Source organism: Alexandromys fortis, unplaced genomic scaffold, assembly GCF_014885135.2.
Source record: "Alexandromys fortis isolate MF-2015 unplaced genomic scaffold, M_Fortis_MF-2015_v1.1 scaffold_4, whole genome shotgun sequence".
Taxonomy (NCBI): Eukaryota; Metazoa; Chordata; class Mammalia; order Rodentia; family Cricetidae; genus Alexandromys; species Alexandromys fortis.
Window position 1 is genome coordinate 14,613,826 of NW_026067944.1, and position 15,234 is coordinate 14,629,059.

The 15,234-nt window shown below is 35.0% G+C and overlaps 1 protein-coding gene across 2 annotated transcripts in view; it reads left to right on the plus strand.

Moving 5' to 3' along the window:
- Positions 1-15,234, plus strand: part of Cadm2 (cell adhesion molecule 2) — an 889,457-nt gene that overhangs the window by 761,609 nt on the left and 112,614 nt on the right. For both annotated transcript variants that reach the window (XM_050148726.1, XM_050148727.1), the window contains exons 3-4: positions 2,855-3,007; positions 5,091-5,228. In XM_050148726.1, the coding sequence (XP_050004683.1) occupies positions 2,855-3,007; positions 5,091-5,228 (291 nt within the window). The remainder of the gene's footprint in view (positions 1-2,854; positions 3,008-5,090; positions 5,229-15,234) is intronic.

Consider the following 15,234-nt stretch of genomic DNA (forward strand, 5'->3'; position numbering starts at 1 on the left):
GTTCTTATTGGAAGAAACCCGATGCTCTTACTTTAAGTCTACCACCGTTTTAAAAAACTGAATTCTGACACTATCTATTAAGGGTTAATTTGTGTTATTTGAATTTTGCATGATTTTGTTTTGATTTATTTTAAATTCTGTTTTAAAATTGTAATTTATTGTGTAGGTCAGTATTGAAGTCATGGCTTTTCTCATATCATTGGTGATATTAACAACCACAAACATCAGCTATTATTCTTTTAAAAGCGGGTGTGTGTGTAGACAAACACAGGACAGACAAACACACACGAAAGGAGGAGACAGACACGCGGCTCCCACGTGGGTGCACTTTAATGGGGGGGGCACGATAAGGGACAGGTGTGCAAGATACACAAGGGTAAAGGGCAAGAGAGAGAGCGAGACCTCCTGGAAGCTCACTTTTTAACGGGAGGCGCAAGGATATCTGGGAGAAATGACCTGCACCTGTGCACACCCGCGTGCACAGGTATCCCTAATCCAGGAGGAGTCTGGGAGCTGTAGTTTCCAAAAGGAACAACATCAGCTCTTATCGTAAAGGAGGTCAGAGAGTGTTTATTCAACCCGAAGGCCAGAAATGCAAAGCAGCCAGCCACTGGTTCTCACCTCTACCCCAATTCAAAAATGGCCATTTTGCCTCCAGGAATCCTTAAAATGAGACTGAGCTGAAACCTGTCTTCTCCCATCTTTTTTTTTTTTTTTACCTCATGTTTCTTTTTTATTCTTAACATAGTCTCCAACATTTCAAATCACACGCTCATTATATTTCTATTGGACCACAGAGCCAGAAACAGTGACATCACCGACAATGATTTTTTTTTTTTCAATGAGCAAAGGAGATGAAGATTAGGTCTGTGTCTGAGAACACTCACTCACTCTGACAGTGAGGAGCAGAAAATGGAAACAATTAGAAAACATTACAGCAATTGGTAGAGAGCATTATAGAGGGTTGAATGAGAAGGAGGCTGGGGTGGGAGATGACCTTGTTTGGGGCTTGTAGATGTCTTCTCCCATCTTATATTCTTCTCTAGTGCTGGAATTAAAGGTGTGGACCACTATTGCCCAGTTTCTATAATAAACTAGTGTGGCTACTGGGGATTAAAGGTGTGTGCCAGCACTGTGTGGTTTATAAGACTGATCGGTGCAGCTCTTTTAATCTCTGATTCAGGCAAGCTTTATTTTAAAAATGGAGTTTAATTTTAATGATTTTTGACCTGGGTTTAATACTTCACATGGTGGCTGTTACAAAATCTTTGTCAGAAACCCCAATATCTGATTCTTCTCGGTGTTGTTTCCTTGATTATTGCTTTCTGGTTATTTGTTGAAGTCAGTGTCTTCTTCCTTGCCTCGCTGTTGGCATAAAAAATACCTGACAAAACAAACTTGAAGAAGAATGTATTTATTTTGACTAACAACTCCGGGGATATAGAAATCAGGGAAAGAAGGGTAAAGAATGACATTATGACAAAAAGGCAGCTGGCACATTGCATCATAGTCAGAAATCATAGACATGCTCCGCTGACTTTTCCCCTTTTATTCAGTAGAGGCCATCAGGCTAAGGGGCAGTGTCACACACGCTAAACCTGGGTCGTTCTACCTCAATTAACCTAAAATAATCCCTCACAGTAATATGCTGAGGTATATCTCCTAGGGGATTCTAAATCCTGGGAAGAGTATAAATCCTATAGATAACCATAGCCAAAAGTGACTACCTCATGCACTTTGCCCTGGAATCTTTGTCTGCTAAAAGCTAAAGCTGGGTGCTATTGCCGCAGAGGATTATTTCTAGGTGCATTCAGCATGATTCTAGAATAGCAAGCAGGTTCTGCTTTGCAGCTATCTATCATGTATGTGTGCTTCTCGGAAGAGTTCTGTGAGACTTTGTTGTGCTGTCTGGCCCAATTGACTTGTTTGGTACACACAAGTCAACGCTAATTTCCCCCTTAGACCTGTCACTTTAGAAAGCAGATATTCCCCCGGAGAGACTGCCTGGTAGTGTAGGTGATGCAAAGGATCCCAGCATTGGACTGATGATGTTCCATTGTCTCTAATGGGGACAAGGTACAAGGCACAGGGGAGATGGAGATGCTTTCTGAAGCTGTTTGTCAGTGAGAAAACTCTTAACTGTCTCTCACCTGCTTCGAGACTGCATTGCTATTCTTAATGATGTACACAATAAACTTTCATTTTCCCCAGCCAGCTGAGTGAAAAGGTACAAAACTCTGTAAAATTCTGACAGATACTCTAGAAATAGTTGTAATAGAAAAGTGATTTTAACCTAAAAATATACTATGATAATACACAACCCAATCAGTGCAAATGTATGCAACAGGTAAGTAAGCCACTGGCAATTTTCAGGTAATTGTCAGTTCTGGTGTAAATAATGTTCAGTTAGTGTATCTATGACAGGGACTATTTTCTAATACACAAAAATTGTTTTTTGGTATTTTGGAATAATATTAACAATTCCAGTTCCCCAAATGTATCTGTCATTCATTTTCTTTCGTTCTTTTTTAGCATTCATTCTTTTAAAAATAATGTGAAAGAAATTATTTTTATCACCATCAACCTTTAGCACTTGGGATTTTATTAAATAATTTGATGATTAAAGGGCTTTTAATTGTTGTCTTTTAAACTATATATAATTTTATAGTATATACAATAATATAATATAAACATATATGTATACATATACTTAAAATATCCTTTAATGTGTTTCAAGGTGTAAAAGTTCAATGAATGGTTAAATAAAATAATCATTCTATTGCGGCGAAAGTATAATATATCTATAAATATGCTTAGTTATATGTTTTATTGATGTTTTCAATTTTTTTTTCAGCTTTAAGGGACAATAGGATCGAGCTGGTTCGCGCTTCCTGGCATGAATTGAGCATCAGTGTCAGTGACGTGTCTCTGTCTGATGAAGGGCAGTACACCTGCTCCTTATTTACAATGCCTGTCAAAACTTCCAAGGCCTATCTCACTGTCCTGGGTAAGTTCTAAAGTCTAACGCTGTGTAATCACACTCCCAGAAAGATGTGCACTGATACAACACAGTTCAATCAGAAAATATTTATTGAACATCAAATCAATAGGCATAATTTAATATATTGCCGCCTCACAGAAAAAAGACATTGAAGAATCACTTAGTTGCTTTAATTTTAGACGTGGACAAAGGGGGAGCCAAAGGTTACTGTGGATGCCAGAAAGCATAAAACCATTTTGTTCCTTAGGAAGTAACTATTTTGTTGTTGTTTTTTTTTATTTGATTGTTTCTTTCATTTGTTTTTTCTTTTGGTTTTCTTCCAGTTAATTTTATAACAAAACTGTGCATATGCTGTGTGATTTGAAGCCGTTTAAAAAGTGATAGACTCCTGAGCACAATGACTCTAACTTGTGCGTTCTTCCTCTTATTGTCCAAGTCACCTGATGGAGACCTCCCCTAATAACCCCGGGACTTTCAAAATAACGACCTCTTTTTATACCGTAGTACATTTAAATGGCCCTGACATTTCCATGTGTCTCTATTTGAAAAAAGAAAAAAAATGTGTATTTTCTAGATTCGTAAATGAAGTACGTAATGTCACTTGTGCATGCAGCTTGTAGCTTCCTTGAGCTTTTATTCTCTAAGTATCAGGCCATTTTCACAAAGGTTAAAGTGACATGAAAAAGCAATGCATTCATAGAGATTCGGAGGAAATAAGGCTGCAGCTTAGAGCTCATCGGCTCCACGGTGCCCCAGTCAGCTGAAATTGCTGCAGTTCACTGAAACACACCTGTGTACTGAACAAGTTTGAGAAATTTAAAGATTGATTTTTTTTCCCTTTTGCCCCTAGCTTGCCTTCCTTTTTAGATAAAGACACAGTGTTGCATTTAAAATAGCCAATGCATAACATCCTTTTGGAGAGGGATATTAAAGTTAATCCACCTAGCAAATTGGTTCTGTGCTTGGGATGTGAAATATGTTTCATTGCAAGTCCCACTGGAACTATTTCATAAAAATCTTCACAAGTTTGCCGTTAAGGACAGGATACATCCACTAAAGTGGAGTGTTCCCAGATAACAATTGCCTAAGGTAGCCAACTCAAGACTCAAAGAATAATTGACTGTAGAGCACAGTTTATTAAATGGCGGTGTGAGATTGATTTTTTTAAAGGGTATAAAGGTGAGTATACACAGGCCACCTAGCTAGTTAAGAGAAGTAGGCTTATTTCTCTTTTTCCTTTGTTGTTTAACTTTGTATTTCTCATAGTGGGATTTTCTAATATTCTTACATTTTAATCTTCTCAAGATTAAATTAAAGTGCTACAATGAGAACAACTTCACTGAGCCTTTATTATAGAATACTGCTGCATGATATTTTAATAGACCTCAAAGTAAATAACTGAATAACAGAGCATAGAAAATGTGTGATACTCAGACTGGAGAAAGGGTTGGGCAGATAAGAACACCTCTTGCAGAAGCCTGGTCACTTGATTTTGGATAATTAGGACCCTTGTAAAGGTAGTTAACATAGCATGGGCCTGAATACCGAGCATTCCTGCAACTAAATAGGAATCAAAGGTGGAAAATTCTTAGGAAGTATTTGGACCAACTAGCATGGAGCAGCCCTCACAGTGTTTAACATCAGGAAAGACCCTGCCTCATACAAGCACATGGGTTTTCCTATGACTTCCACATGCCAGCATGGTATCTGTGTGGCCTCCCACATGCACATATTCATTCCCAAACACATAAAAACAAAATTTATTTTTAATATATGGCATTCATTCTTTTTTTTTTTTTCAAATCACCCAAGACACTCCACCTTCTCAGACTGCTGTAATGGCAAATCACAGGTATTTGAATGGTTGTATCTTAAAGCTTACAAAAAAATAAAATAAAATAAAACTGTTTTGGAGGTGAAATTTTACAATCTGTGTTTAAATTCTACTTTGACACATACACATTTTAAGGTTCATTATGGATGTTGTGTATGCATATGTACTATATCGGAAGAAGTTTATTTTATCATCCAGGAATTTAGGTGATTCCTAGAGACTGACACTTACTTTCCTTATTCAACTAAATTTTAGGTGTTCCAGAGAAGCCACAGATTAGTGGATTTTCATCACCAGTCATGGAGGGAGACCTGATGCAGCTAACTTGTAAGACATCCGGCAGTAAACCTGCAGCTGATATAAGATGGTTCAAAAATGACAAAGAAATCAAAGGTAAATCATGAGGAAAGTCCTCAAGTCAACAAAAATATACAGGTGTTAGAAGTCTCTGTGAAAACAGAATTCTCTATATATTTCAGACCACACTATTTCCTACCAATTAAATATAATTCAAATGAGTTTTACCAAATTCTTGTTAGATAATTTCATAAAGTGTATGAATATCATGACTATGGGGCATCAAGATGGCTCAGTGATTATGAAGGTCTGATACCAAGTCTGCAGACTGGAGTTCTGTCCCAGGGAGCCATATGATGGGATGAGAACACACTCCTGCAGGCTGGTCCTCTGAACTGCATATGCACACATGATGACCCACCCTGAAAAACACACAAAATAAAGAAATAATAATTTTTAATATAATCATAGGGTACTTTGCTTTCTGCTTATAAAAATCACAAGTCTAGAACTACTATATACTTCATAGAAGACAAGGCTAGAAGATAAGTTAATGTAAGGGAAAAACGTGCAGATTTATATTTTAAAACAGAGAGTAGAAAGCATACCATTATTTCAGGTCCATAGACATAATATGTATTAGTCAGGGAGATGGCATAAGTTATTTCTTCGTCTTTTAGACTTCTGGAACTATAAAGTTTTGAAGGTCAAAACTAAACGTCAATAAATTTGATTTCTAGCTATTCTCATAAATGTAAAAGAATTGGTTTGTCTCAGTAAAAAAAAAATTCATAATAACGCAGAAGTTTTGTACAGATTTCAGGCTTTCTCTGACACAAACAAAAATATATCACCTGAGGTTTTCAAAGAAGATTAAATAGGAAATTGCTAATATATGATAGAATTAAGTAGTTCATTCTAGTAAGACCACTGTGTCTCTAATACCACATGTTGGAAGGAGGGGGAGCCGCTTATTGATTCCCGGCTGCTTAGCCCCGTAATAATCACACAGAAACCATATTAATTAAATCACTGCTGGGCCCATTAGCTCTAGCTTCTTATTGGCTATTAACCTGTATATTGCCATGTGGCTGTGGCTTACAGGCTAAAGTTCCCAGCATCTATCTCAGGCAGCTTCATGGCTTCACTCTGACTCTGCCCTCTTTCTCCTAGCATACAGTCAACTTTTCCCGCCCAATTCTGTTCTGCCCTTGCCATTCAGAATCAATATAAATCATCTATGCGAAACCCTTCAATTTTATGACTTTTATCTTCTCATCCTTTAAACTAGTGTAATAATGTCTACCTGACACTGGCAGAACAAGTAACGTACACGACTGAATGCATAAAAATTGTTGCCATCTATAAAGCTCATTTTAGATATTTTATCACTTTTGTTATTATTTCTATATTTGAAAACGATTGTTGAAGTGTATCTTTAAATTAAAATTATGAATAACAGCGGTCTATGAATACATTCACAAAATGAGTAAGGCTTGTATAAAAAGGAGGGTCTCTCAGGCACAAATACATGAACTGACTGAAGTCTGTGCCAAAGAAGGAGAGACCAAACCTACTCTTTGTAAAAGTCAAACCCCTCAAGTGTTCATTCACAAGCAAACATTTTGTAAATATTACTTATTGAATCAAGAGATCTTTATAAATCCATCATTTGGGCTGATGCTAGGAGTAAGTTACAGGATATTCTATAGAAAGAGATTCCATTTATCTCTTTAATTAAGGCAAGTGGTTGGAATAACGATGTAGTTTTCTATATGGTGTGGTTAGGAGACAGGCAAGGATTTGGAGTTCAGATATGCTGTGAAAACCCTTCTATTCCTGATTAAGAGGCTAGGTATATATTATCTGAGCAGGAGTGAGACTTACTTTTGCTAAAAAGCTTTCAAGGATAGAATGAAACCATCACAATTCCATCTAACTCTGGGTTCCCTGCCCCTGGGTGCATTGACTCAGACATCCCTTTGGTGCCTCTGGGCAGCTCTGCATCCAAACCACAGGTGTTTCACTGCAGCCTTTAATCTTCTGGGAAGTATGGAAGTCTGGGTCTCTGCCATTTACTGTGAAAAAAGTGTGCATTGCCTTCCTAAATTGTTCAGCACCCAGAGAGCTGGCAACTGCATTAAAGTTTTCATTCTATTTATATGCTTGGTGATCCGCAGCTTGAGCATTTCCTATTACCAAATCTTGAGATTTCCTTTTCTGGATAACAAGCTTTTACTTTAATGTATTAAGCAAAATTTGTGATCACCCTCAAGGACCCCGTGTCCTCACGTAACCCCATTTCCTTAAGTGTAGGAGGAAATCCTGAATATGAAGGGAGCTGGCTGCTTTGATTATTTTACCTTATATGGTAAAAGGAGTCTTGCATCATAGATTCCTTCTGCACTCGTGGAAGGCAAATTATCAAAATGAATCTGACATATTAAGTTAAGGTTTTTAAGAGGAAAAGAGTAGGGAAGACATTCCTCTGTCGGTCCTGGAGAAAAGCAATAGGTGTTTAAACACATTGTTGGAGTCATGTTCTAGAGAAATATTAGTAAACTTTAGCAGCATAGACCTGTCCTTTCAGCAATAAGAAAACTGAAACCTCAGACACACAGAAGAGGCAAAATGAACTGCTGACCACCAGTGAACTTGATGAAGTCAAGAAGATTTGCATAGGCTTCAATGAAGACCTCAATTTAGTGATGGGAAGACCCAAGTGAGCTTTAAAACTCCCAGGAGAGCAAAGGTGCTTAGCTTTTATTCATTAAACATGTGTAATTTACTGTGCTGCAGTAGAAGAAACAGCTACAAGGGAGGAATAAATTTGCCTGTTTACTCATCTGAAAGGGAGGTGTTCTCAGATTTAGAACTAGATTTTTGAGAGGAATATAAGTGCTCAGAAAGTCAGACGTATTACAAGCATAAACTAACAATTTTCTAATTAGATAAGAATGGAGTAATTTTTCATAGGGCTACTTTCCAAAGATAAGACATATTTCAAAGAATCTTAAGTGGGATATTTGATCATCAAACGCTATAAACTCCAGGTTCCTAAATATCTTGGACAATAAACTTTTCCCCTTAAAACCAGAACAGAATTATAAAATTTAGTGATTAGTCAAATTTTATTTTAAATCTGAAGTTGAATTAGTTGGATTGCACATCCACCAAAGCTTGACTTTGTGCCATATTCTTCAACTCTGTCAGACTTAATCACACCCATTACAGTACAAATGTCGCTGCTCCATTTCCCTACATGCATTTCAGTTTTTTTCTCCCAAGAAGCTTGAGGTGTTTTTCAACTACAGTTTTTCCATAAATTTTTTTGGGTATATTTTAACGTACATCAAAGATAGTGCTGCAGTCAATTTTTAATTGTCTAAGGACAGCCTAATTTCACTTCACATGCCTTCATATATTCCTTGTCATTAGTTAGAAAAGTAGCAGTGACCCCCGTTTCTGTTTCCATTTTGTAGCCATTTTGACTAACATAAAGCCAGGTGTTAGTTTTTATTCGAAAACTCCCAAAGATTACTTGACTCAGAACAGTTAACCAAATTCTTGCTATTATTCTACCATCACTAATGTTTTGTTATTAGTTTAAAATACATTTAACAAATCCTTAACCTTATACTAAATAAACAAAATGCCTTAACAGGTGTTTAACAAAGTGAAGGACATGTCCGTAAATTCTGCAGTTAAGAAGATGACCCTGCTCTTCTATGAATCTTTTAAGTCGGTTCTTAAAGAACTATTATCTAAAATTAAATCTAAGTGCACTCAATATTTTAATGTTTCTGGGAACTTTGCTTTAACCTACATCTTAGCAATATTCTTTGGTCATATAATTACTTTCCTCTTTTTTTCTTCATTTTTCAAACTTATACAGAGGATCAACTTTGAGAAATGATGGATTATGCATTCATAGTCTCATTTTGATTTCACAAACTGGTTTTCTTAAAATGATTCATTTAACCTAAATGCCTTCATTTGAATAAAAGATTTTAGTTGTTAGCCAGAGATTGTGACTTTATATTAAAAACAGAAGAAAATAATAAAAACTCTGTGTTACTTGCATTAACTGTATAAAGAATAATTTAAAGTATTATCATTTCATCTTTTACACTACATCATAATTTGGTAATTTTATGTTTTTTGACGTGTCTACATTCATGTTTTTTTTAAGATAATCAGTTATTTTCAAAAGTGGTTGTTCTAATTTCTAGCGTCCAAATTTTGTTATTTATTCTTCTTTCTTATTTTCCTGAGTTTGGAAGTTATCACAACATTTACATATATAACTTAAGTTTAAATTTTCTTTCAATACTGAATTAGTTGTGTGTGGTATTCATTGTAGTTTTGCTGTTTGTCTATTTGTTTTACATCCTAGCCACAGCCTTCACAGATCCTCTGCTCCTATTTCCTTCCCTCATCCCCCCCCCCTGCTGCTACCCCTCAATACCCTCCTCTTCTGTCTCCATCCAGCAGGTCTCCCATGAGTATCAATAAAACATGCCATAGCAAGCTGCACTAGACTAAGCACCCCTGCATGTATTAAGTCCGGGCAAGGTGACCCAGTAGTTGTGTGCGTTTTAATGCCTTTATCGTTCCTGTAGACTGTATTATTGAGGTTCAGCTCCAACTGTTTGATTTTCTTTTCCCTAAAGTTGCATATGCTTCTTCCCTGGACTAAATCACGTTTTGTGACTCATTTTTTTTTCCACTATATTTTGATACTGTTAGTTTTTGTTTTACCTGGGTTCCTTTTTTACTAGTGAATATTATAAATACTCTTACTTTGCTATTTAAAATACATTTTACTATTTGAAGAAAGATATCCTAAGCTTTCTTCTAGCTATTAGCTTAGAGAAAGTACTTCATTGTGACCATTCAAATTTCCCAAGTTAGTCAGGTAAAGTCTTTCTCTAGGCTTTACTTTTTTATTCCCTCATTACTGATAAACACTTTTGCCGAGGACCAAGTAGTAAAATGTGAGTTTTGCATTCTGATTGGTGGAATGGCTCACTAGCAGCCCTTGACTAAGCACAGGTGCAATTCCTCTCATCTTGCAGATAGCCTTTGCTCAGCCTCAGACTCTTCCTCAGATGCAATGATTAGTGTCTACTTTCTTGTTAATGGGAGGTCTTAAAGAGACGTGGTACTCTCTGCACAGCTCTCTGCTTTGATTCTGGACCTGCAAAATGGTTTGACACTCCCAGAAGCTTCAAATCTTTAAGTGGAGCCCAGCTACCTCAATAGAGACCCTTTCCATGCTAGATAGGCTACCAAGCTTTCACCTCACAAACATGATAGTACTCAGCTCGGCTGTTCTTATCCCTTGGGTATCCAATATGTTAAATACTGTTTCCAGGGGAGAGGAAAGTCCAGACCTTTTACCTCAACTAGGATAGAAGCAGATGTTCTCATCTTTTTTGGAAAAATTCAGACTAATAGTACTATCTTTCAATTTCGTCTGTTTTCTTACTTCCAAGATTTATAATAAAGAGGAGGAAAATGAATGAGAATGAAATAAATCGGAGTCCACTTTGATTGACTATTTCTACTTACTCTGATAATATTACTATTTTTTATTAAAATTGAATAGTTTTGAAAATTAAACATTCTGTTTGTAACAAATTTTAGTGCTGTTAGAAGTTCTTATCTATTGTGAGGATTTAAAGTTCTTGTAAAACTTTGATGAAGACGTGAAAACCATAAATTTTTTTATAAATTATTTTTTGAGATAGCAGTTACATCACTTTCTCCTTCTCTTTCCTTCCTTCAAACACTCCCTTATACCTCTGCTTTTTAATTGTCATCACATGGTTGCATACATACATGTATATACACATGCATACACACACACACACATATATATACATGTATATATATGGCTCAGTCTGTATAATATTACTCGTCTCTCAAAAATGGTTATTCTCACTATGCTCAGGAAGGGATAGCCTTGTCTGTTATCCCTGGCACTGTCTGTTTTCTGAGATATGCAGACTCTTCTGTCAAGAGGTCTTGTTGTTATGACAGTCTTGTCTTCTCTCAGGAGCAGCGATGGACAGAATCCTCTAAAAACCATCAGCTATGACACACCTCTTTACCTGAATGTCTTTCTACTCAGTATTTTGTCAAAGTCATGAAAAGTCAAGTTACACGGTATCTACGCCAGGGATTCTGGTTCTGTTGGTTGTATCCATCCCAACTCCTGAGTTGGAAACAGGACGGAGGCAGAGTAACAAGTTTCCATAAGTTCTTTCTAAGATTTCATAGGCATTCTCAAACAACAGTTTTAGTAATTTGAATCTGACAATAGCAAATTTGATACACTTTAAGTGTGTATATATTTGTGTACAAATGTGAATAATTTACATGAGCAATGATCATGGCCATTCTGAAAGAAGTTCTTAGATATTTATTTTTATGTCATAAATTTTTACAGTTTTATCTAATGACTTCTACTAATTTATTTTATTGTAAATATATTCATCTTTTTATGCTTACTTATTCTTTTATTTAAATACTTTGCTATTTTATAGAGGAAACATTTCTCTTCTTAAAATTTAGTAGCTCTTTTGTTTTAAGAAAGGTTGAAACTATTTCACGATTTCTTTTTCTTTTAATTATAGGTAATTTTTAGATACTACTCTTCATGTGTTTTATAGAGAAAAATAGTATATGAAGTTTAAACATTCAATAGTTGAATAGACTTTAAATGTGATACATTTTTAGTTTACTTTTATACTCTTATTTCTTCTTAATTATATTGTCAATTTTGTTTTTCCCTCTTTTTTAAGCTACAGTTAAACGTATTAGACTTCTTATCTTTTGTTTCTTGTTTATGTGACTTTTTTTAAGTAATGAAACGCTTCAGGTTTGCAGAGATTGTTTGGCAATTAAGCATCCTGTTAGCTCTTAAAGGGAACCAGGGTTCAGATTCCACACATCAAGTCACAACTATTACTATCTCCAGTTCCATGGTATCTGACATTTTTTCTGGCATCCTTTGCACCAGGCATATATGTAGTGTATAGATGTAAAATGCAGGCAAAGTGCTAACATTTTATGTTAAAATACACTTAATATAAAATACAAATAAAACATGTTTTAAAATGTACACCACACACAAAATATTGATGAATATTTAAAGTAAGGATTAACTGAAAGATAGTTTACAATTTCAATGAGGGTATGGAGTACTTGTTTGATGAAATCAAAGGACAATAGGAAGAAGAATATAGAGGCTAGGAAAATGACTCAGCGAAAAGAGAGAGTGCCGCCAAGTGTCACAGGGGGATCTCAGTATCCTGGGTAAAATGGGAGGTGAAGTCAGGAAAATCTCCCAGAAGCTCACTTACCAGACCACTAGCCTTGTATTCAGGCAACAGGCTCTTAAGTTAGGCTTGCACAAAGATTAGTTAGGTGGCAGGTGATCCAAGCATTACCTCTGACTCTCCTGATCTCTGTAGTGACACATTCACACTCCATACGTGTGCATGCACATGGAAAACAAAATGTAATTCTCAAACTACTCACGGGTCTCTTAGTCAAAGAAGAAAACCTGACAATAATTATAGGGTAAAAATTGAGGGAAACTAAAATAAAAGATGGGCCAAATGTTACCCAATATAAAAGGAAAATAATTGGAAATAAATAAAATCAAGAGAATAAAAATATAATGAAATAGCTCTATTACATAAAATTTAACTATGCACATTTGATCTACAGATACCCCAAACTTTAATCATCTCCACGTTTTGTACACTGATAAAATAGTATAAGATCAGATATCCAGAGTAAGGACATCTTCAGATTTTAGGTGAATGATAATTAGATTTAATAGAGATATACTATAAAGAGAAAACGACAGAAAAAGCTTCCAAATCACTCTCAGACTTATGGTTAGTCACTTACCACATGGAAGGAGCTGATTTACCTGGCTGCATATTCTCATTATTATAATTAATGTGAAAATACTTATTAAGCATCTGTGCTATTCTGGACAGTGTTCTTAATTCTCAGTATGCAAATTACACTGAAGCCTGGAAACTACTGAAGCTACAAACAAACAAAGATAGATCAGAAGAGAGAAGAAAATATCAAAAGAATAGGGGAAAAAGTAAAAGTTGAGGAGGGAAGCAAAATTCAAATTTCAATAAAAACTTAATTTTTGAATCTCAGATTTGGAATTACCTTTAAAATTTCAATAGTCCTGGAGTTAATTACAACATTAAAATAAAACATACTTCGAAAATATTATAACGTTTTGGAAAATGATCAAACTAAATGAAACCAAAATTTTAAAAACTCTTCTAGTAATACATTGTATATATTCAGAGAGCTGAATTGTCTCTTCAGATATCTTATTGATTCAAATAACTCATTTTTGAATCAAGTGGGTATGATGTAGATTGACTACTTTTGTATATGCTTAGCAATACATTGTATTAAAAAGTTTGTTTTTACTGGGGGATATTATTACCATAGACTTCAAATAAGTTTCACATATCTGTTACACATACATTTGCTATAATGCATAAACCTTTTTATTTCTTTGCAAAGTGTATTCTCATGAATTATCTACTGTGCTTTTTTTGTGATATATTATCATTTGGGAACTTGATATGTATAATTTATATATAACATACATTTATATAATACATAATTGTTGTATGTTATTTTAATATAATATAGTTGAAACATCATGATATCCTAATACAGACAAATGTTGTCTGCCCTAAGGCATCAATAGATATTAAAAAATAAATGTTAGGACAGAAAATCTGGAATAACCGGCAGCAAGAAATTCTAGACTTTTCTTGGAAGAGGTGGCAAGTGACAGCTAGTGCTACCTGCTGTGCTTTTGGTTAATGGTTAGAAGTTACTGTGAAGTTCAACTAGTCATTCAGAGTGAATGGAGCAAAGGGAACCTAATTACAACCATAAAGGTCATCCCTTAATTATAAGTAATTCATGTACTAAGAAACCTCATTGTCATTTAACTCCTTTTAATGCCTGCCACAATTAGCTAGTGACTTCTATTTTAATCATTGGTTCTCTACTGGTTGAATGATGCCTTTTCTTTACACTGCCCAAAAGTGTTTTTTATGGAACCCATTCTGGGATAATGGATTTTCATGTGTATTCTAGCATGATTTAAATTTTAGTTTCTTTGAATTGGTCAAGTTATTCAATGAGCATTAAGGAGTACTGTGATAGAGAATTGGATACAATCTAATTAGTTAACATTGTTTATACTTGCTGGCAAGACTGTATTTTCTTCCTCAGATGTCTCTACAGGAGAAATCCTAACTACTTAAAATGAAACTCACTGGAACCTGACAAGCTATTGGCAAAAATACCTAGAATATAAACTATTAAAAAAGATCCTTGGGCTGGAGAGATGGTTCAGCAGTTAAGAGCATTGCCTGCTCTTCCAAAGGTCCTGAGTTCAATTCCCAGAAACCACATGGTGGCTCACAACCATCTGCAATGAGGTCTGGTGCCCTCTTCTGGCCTGCAGGCACACAAGCAGACAGAATATTGTATACATAATAAATAAATAAATATTTTAAAAAAGATCCTTCATATGTACATCAAACATTATGAATTTAAGTTCATTGAGTATATACATAATAGTGCAAAAAAATCTTTACTCTTGAGAACAACTTTAAGTATTTATGACTATCATTCATTTGGATATAAGAGATTAAGTAGTCCTAAACAAAATACTCTGTTCTTAATATTCATTTCCAGTTTTATCCCCATTTTTGTGCATTTGTATTTACAAATAATTGGTAAAGAATAAACTGAGAAGGATACACCTTCATAGATTGTGAATATCCATTTAAATCAAAATGGAGAATGAGATGAAAATGGCAAGTGGCATTTTAAGGCTTATTATACAATATAAATATAATCGTAGATACTATAAGTTTTTTTATTTGTTTATTTTGAAAGAAAGGGATATATTATATTTAAAATAGGTTATCTTGAAGAACTGGTAATCTGTCTTCTTGATAATCCAAATTATTAAAGAATGTTTAAATTAGCATTTTCCCTCACATTATATTTCATAATCCCTTGAAAG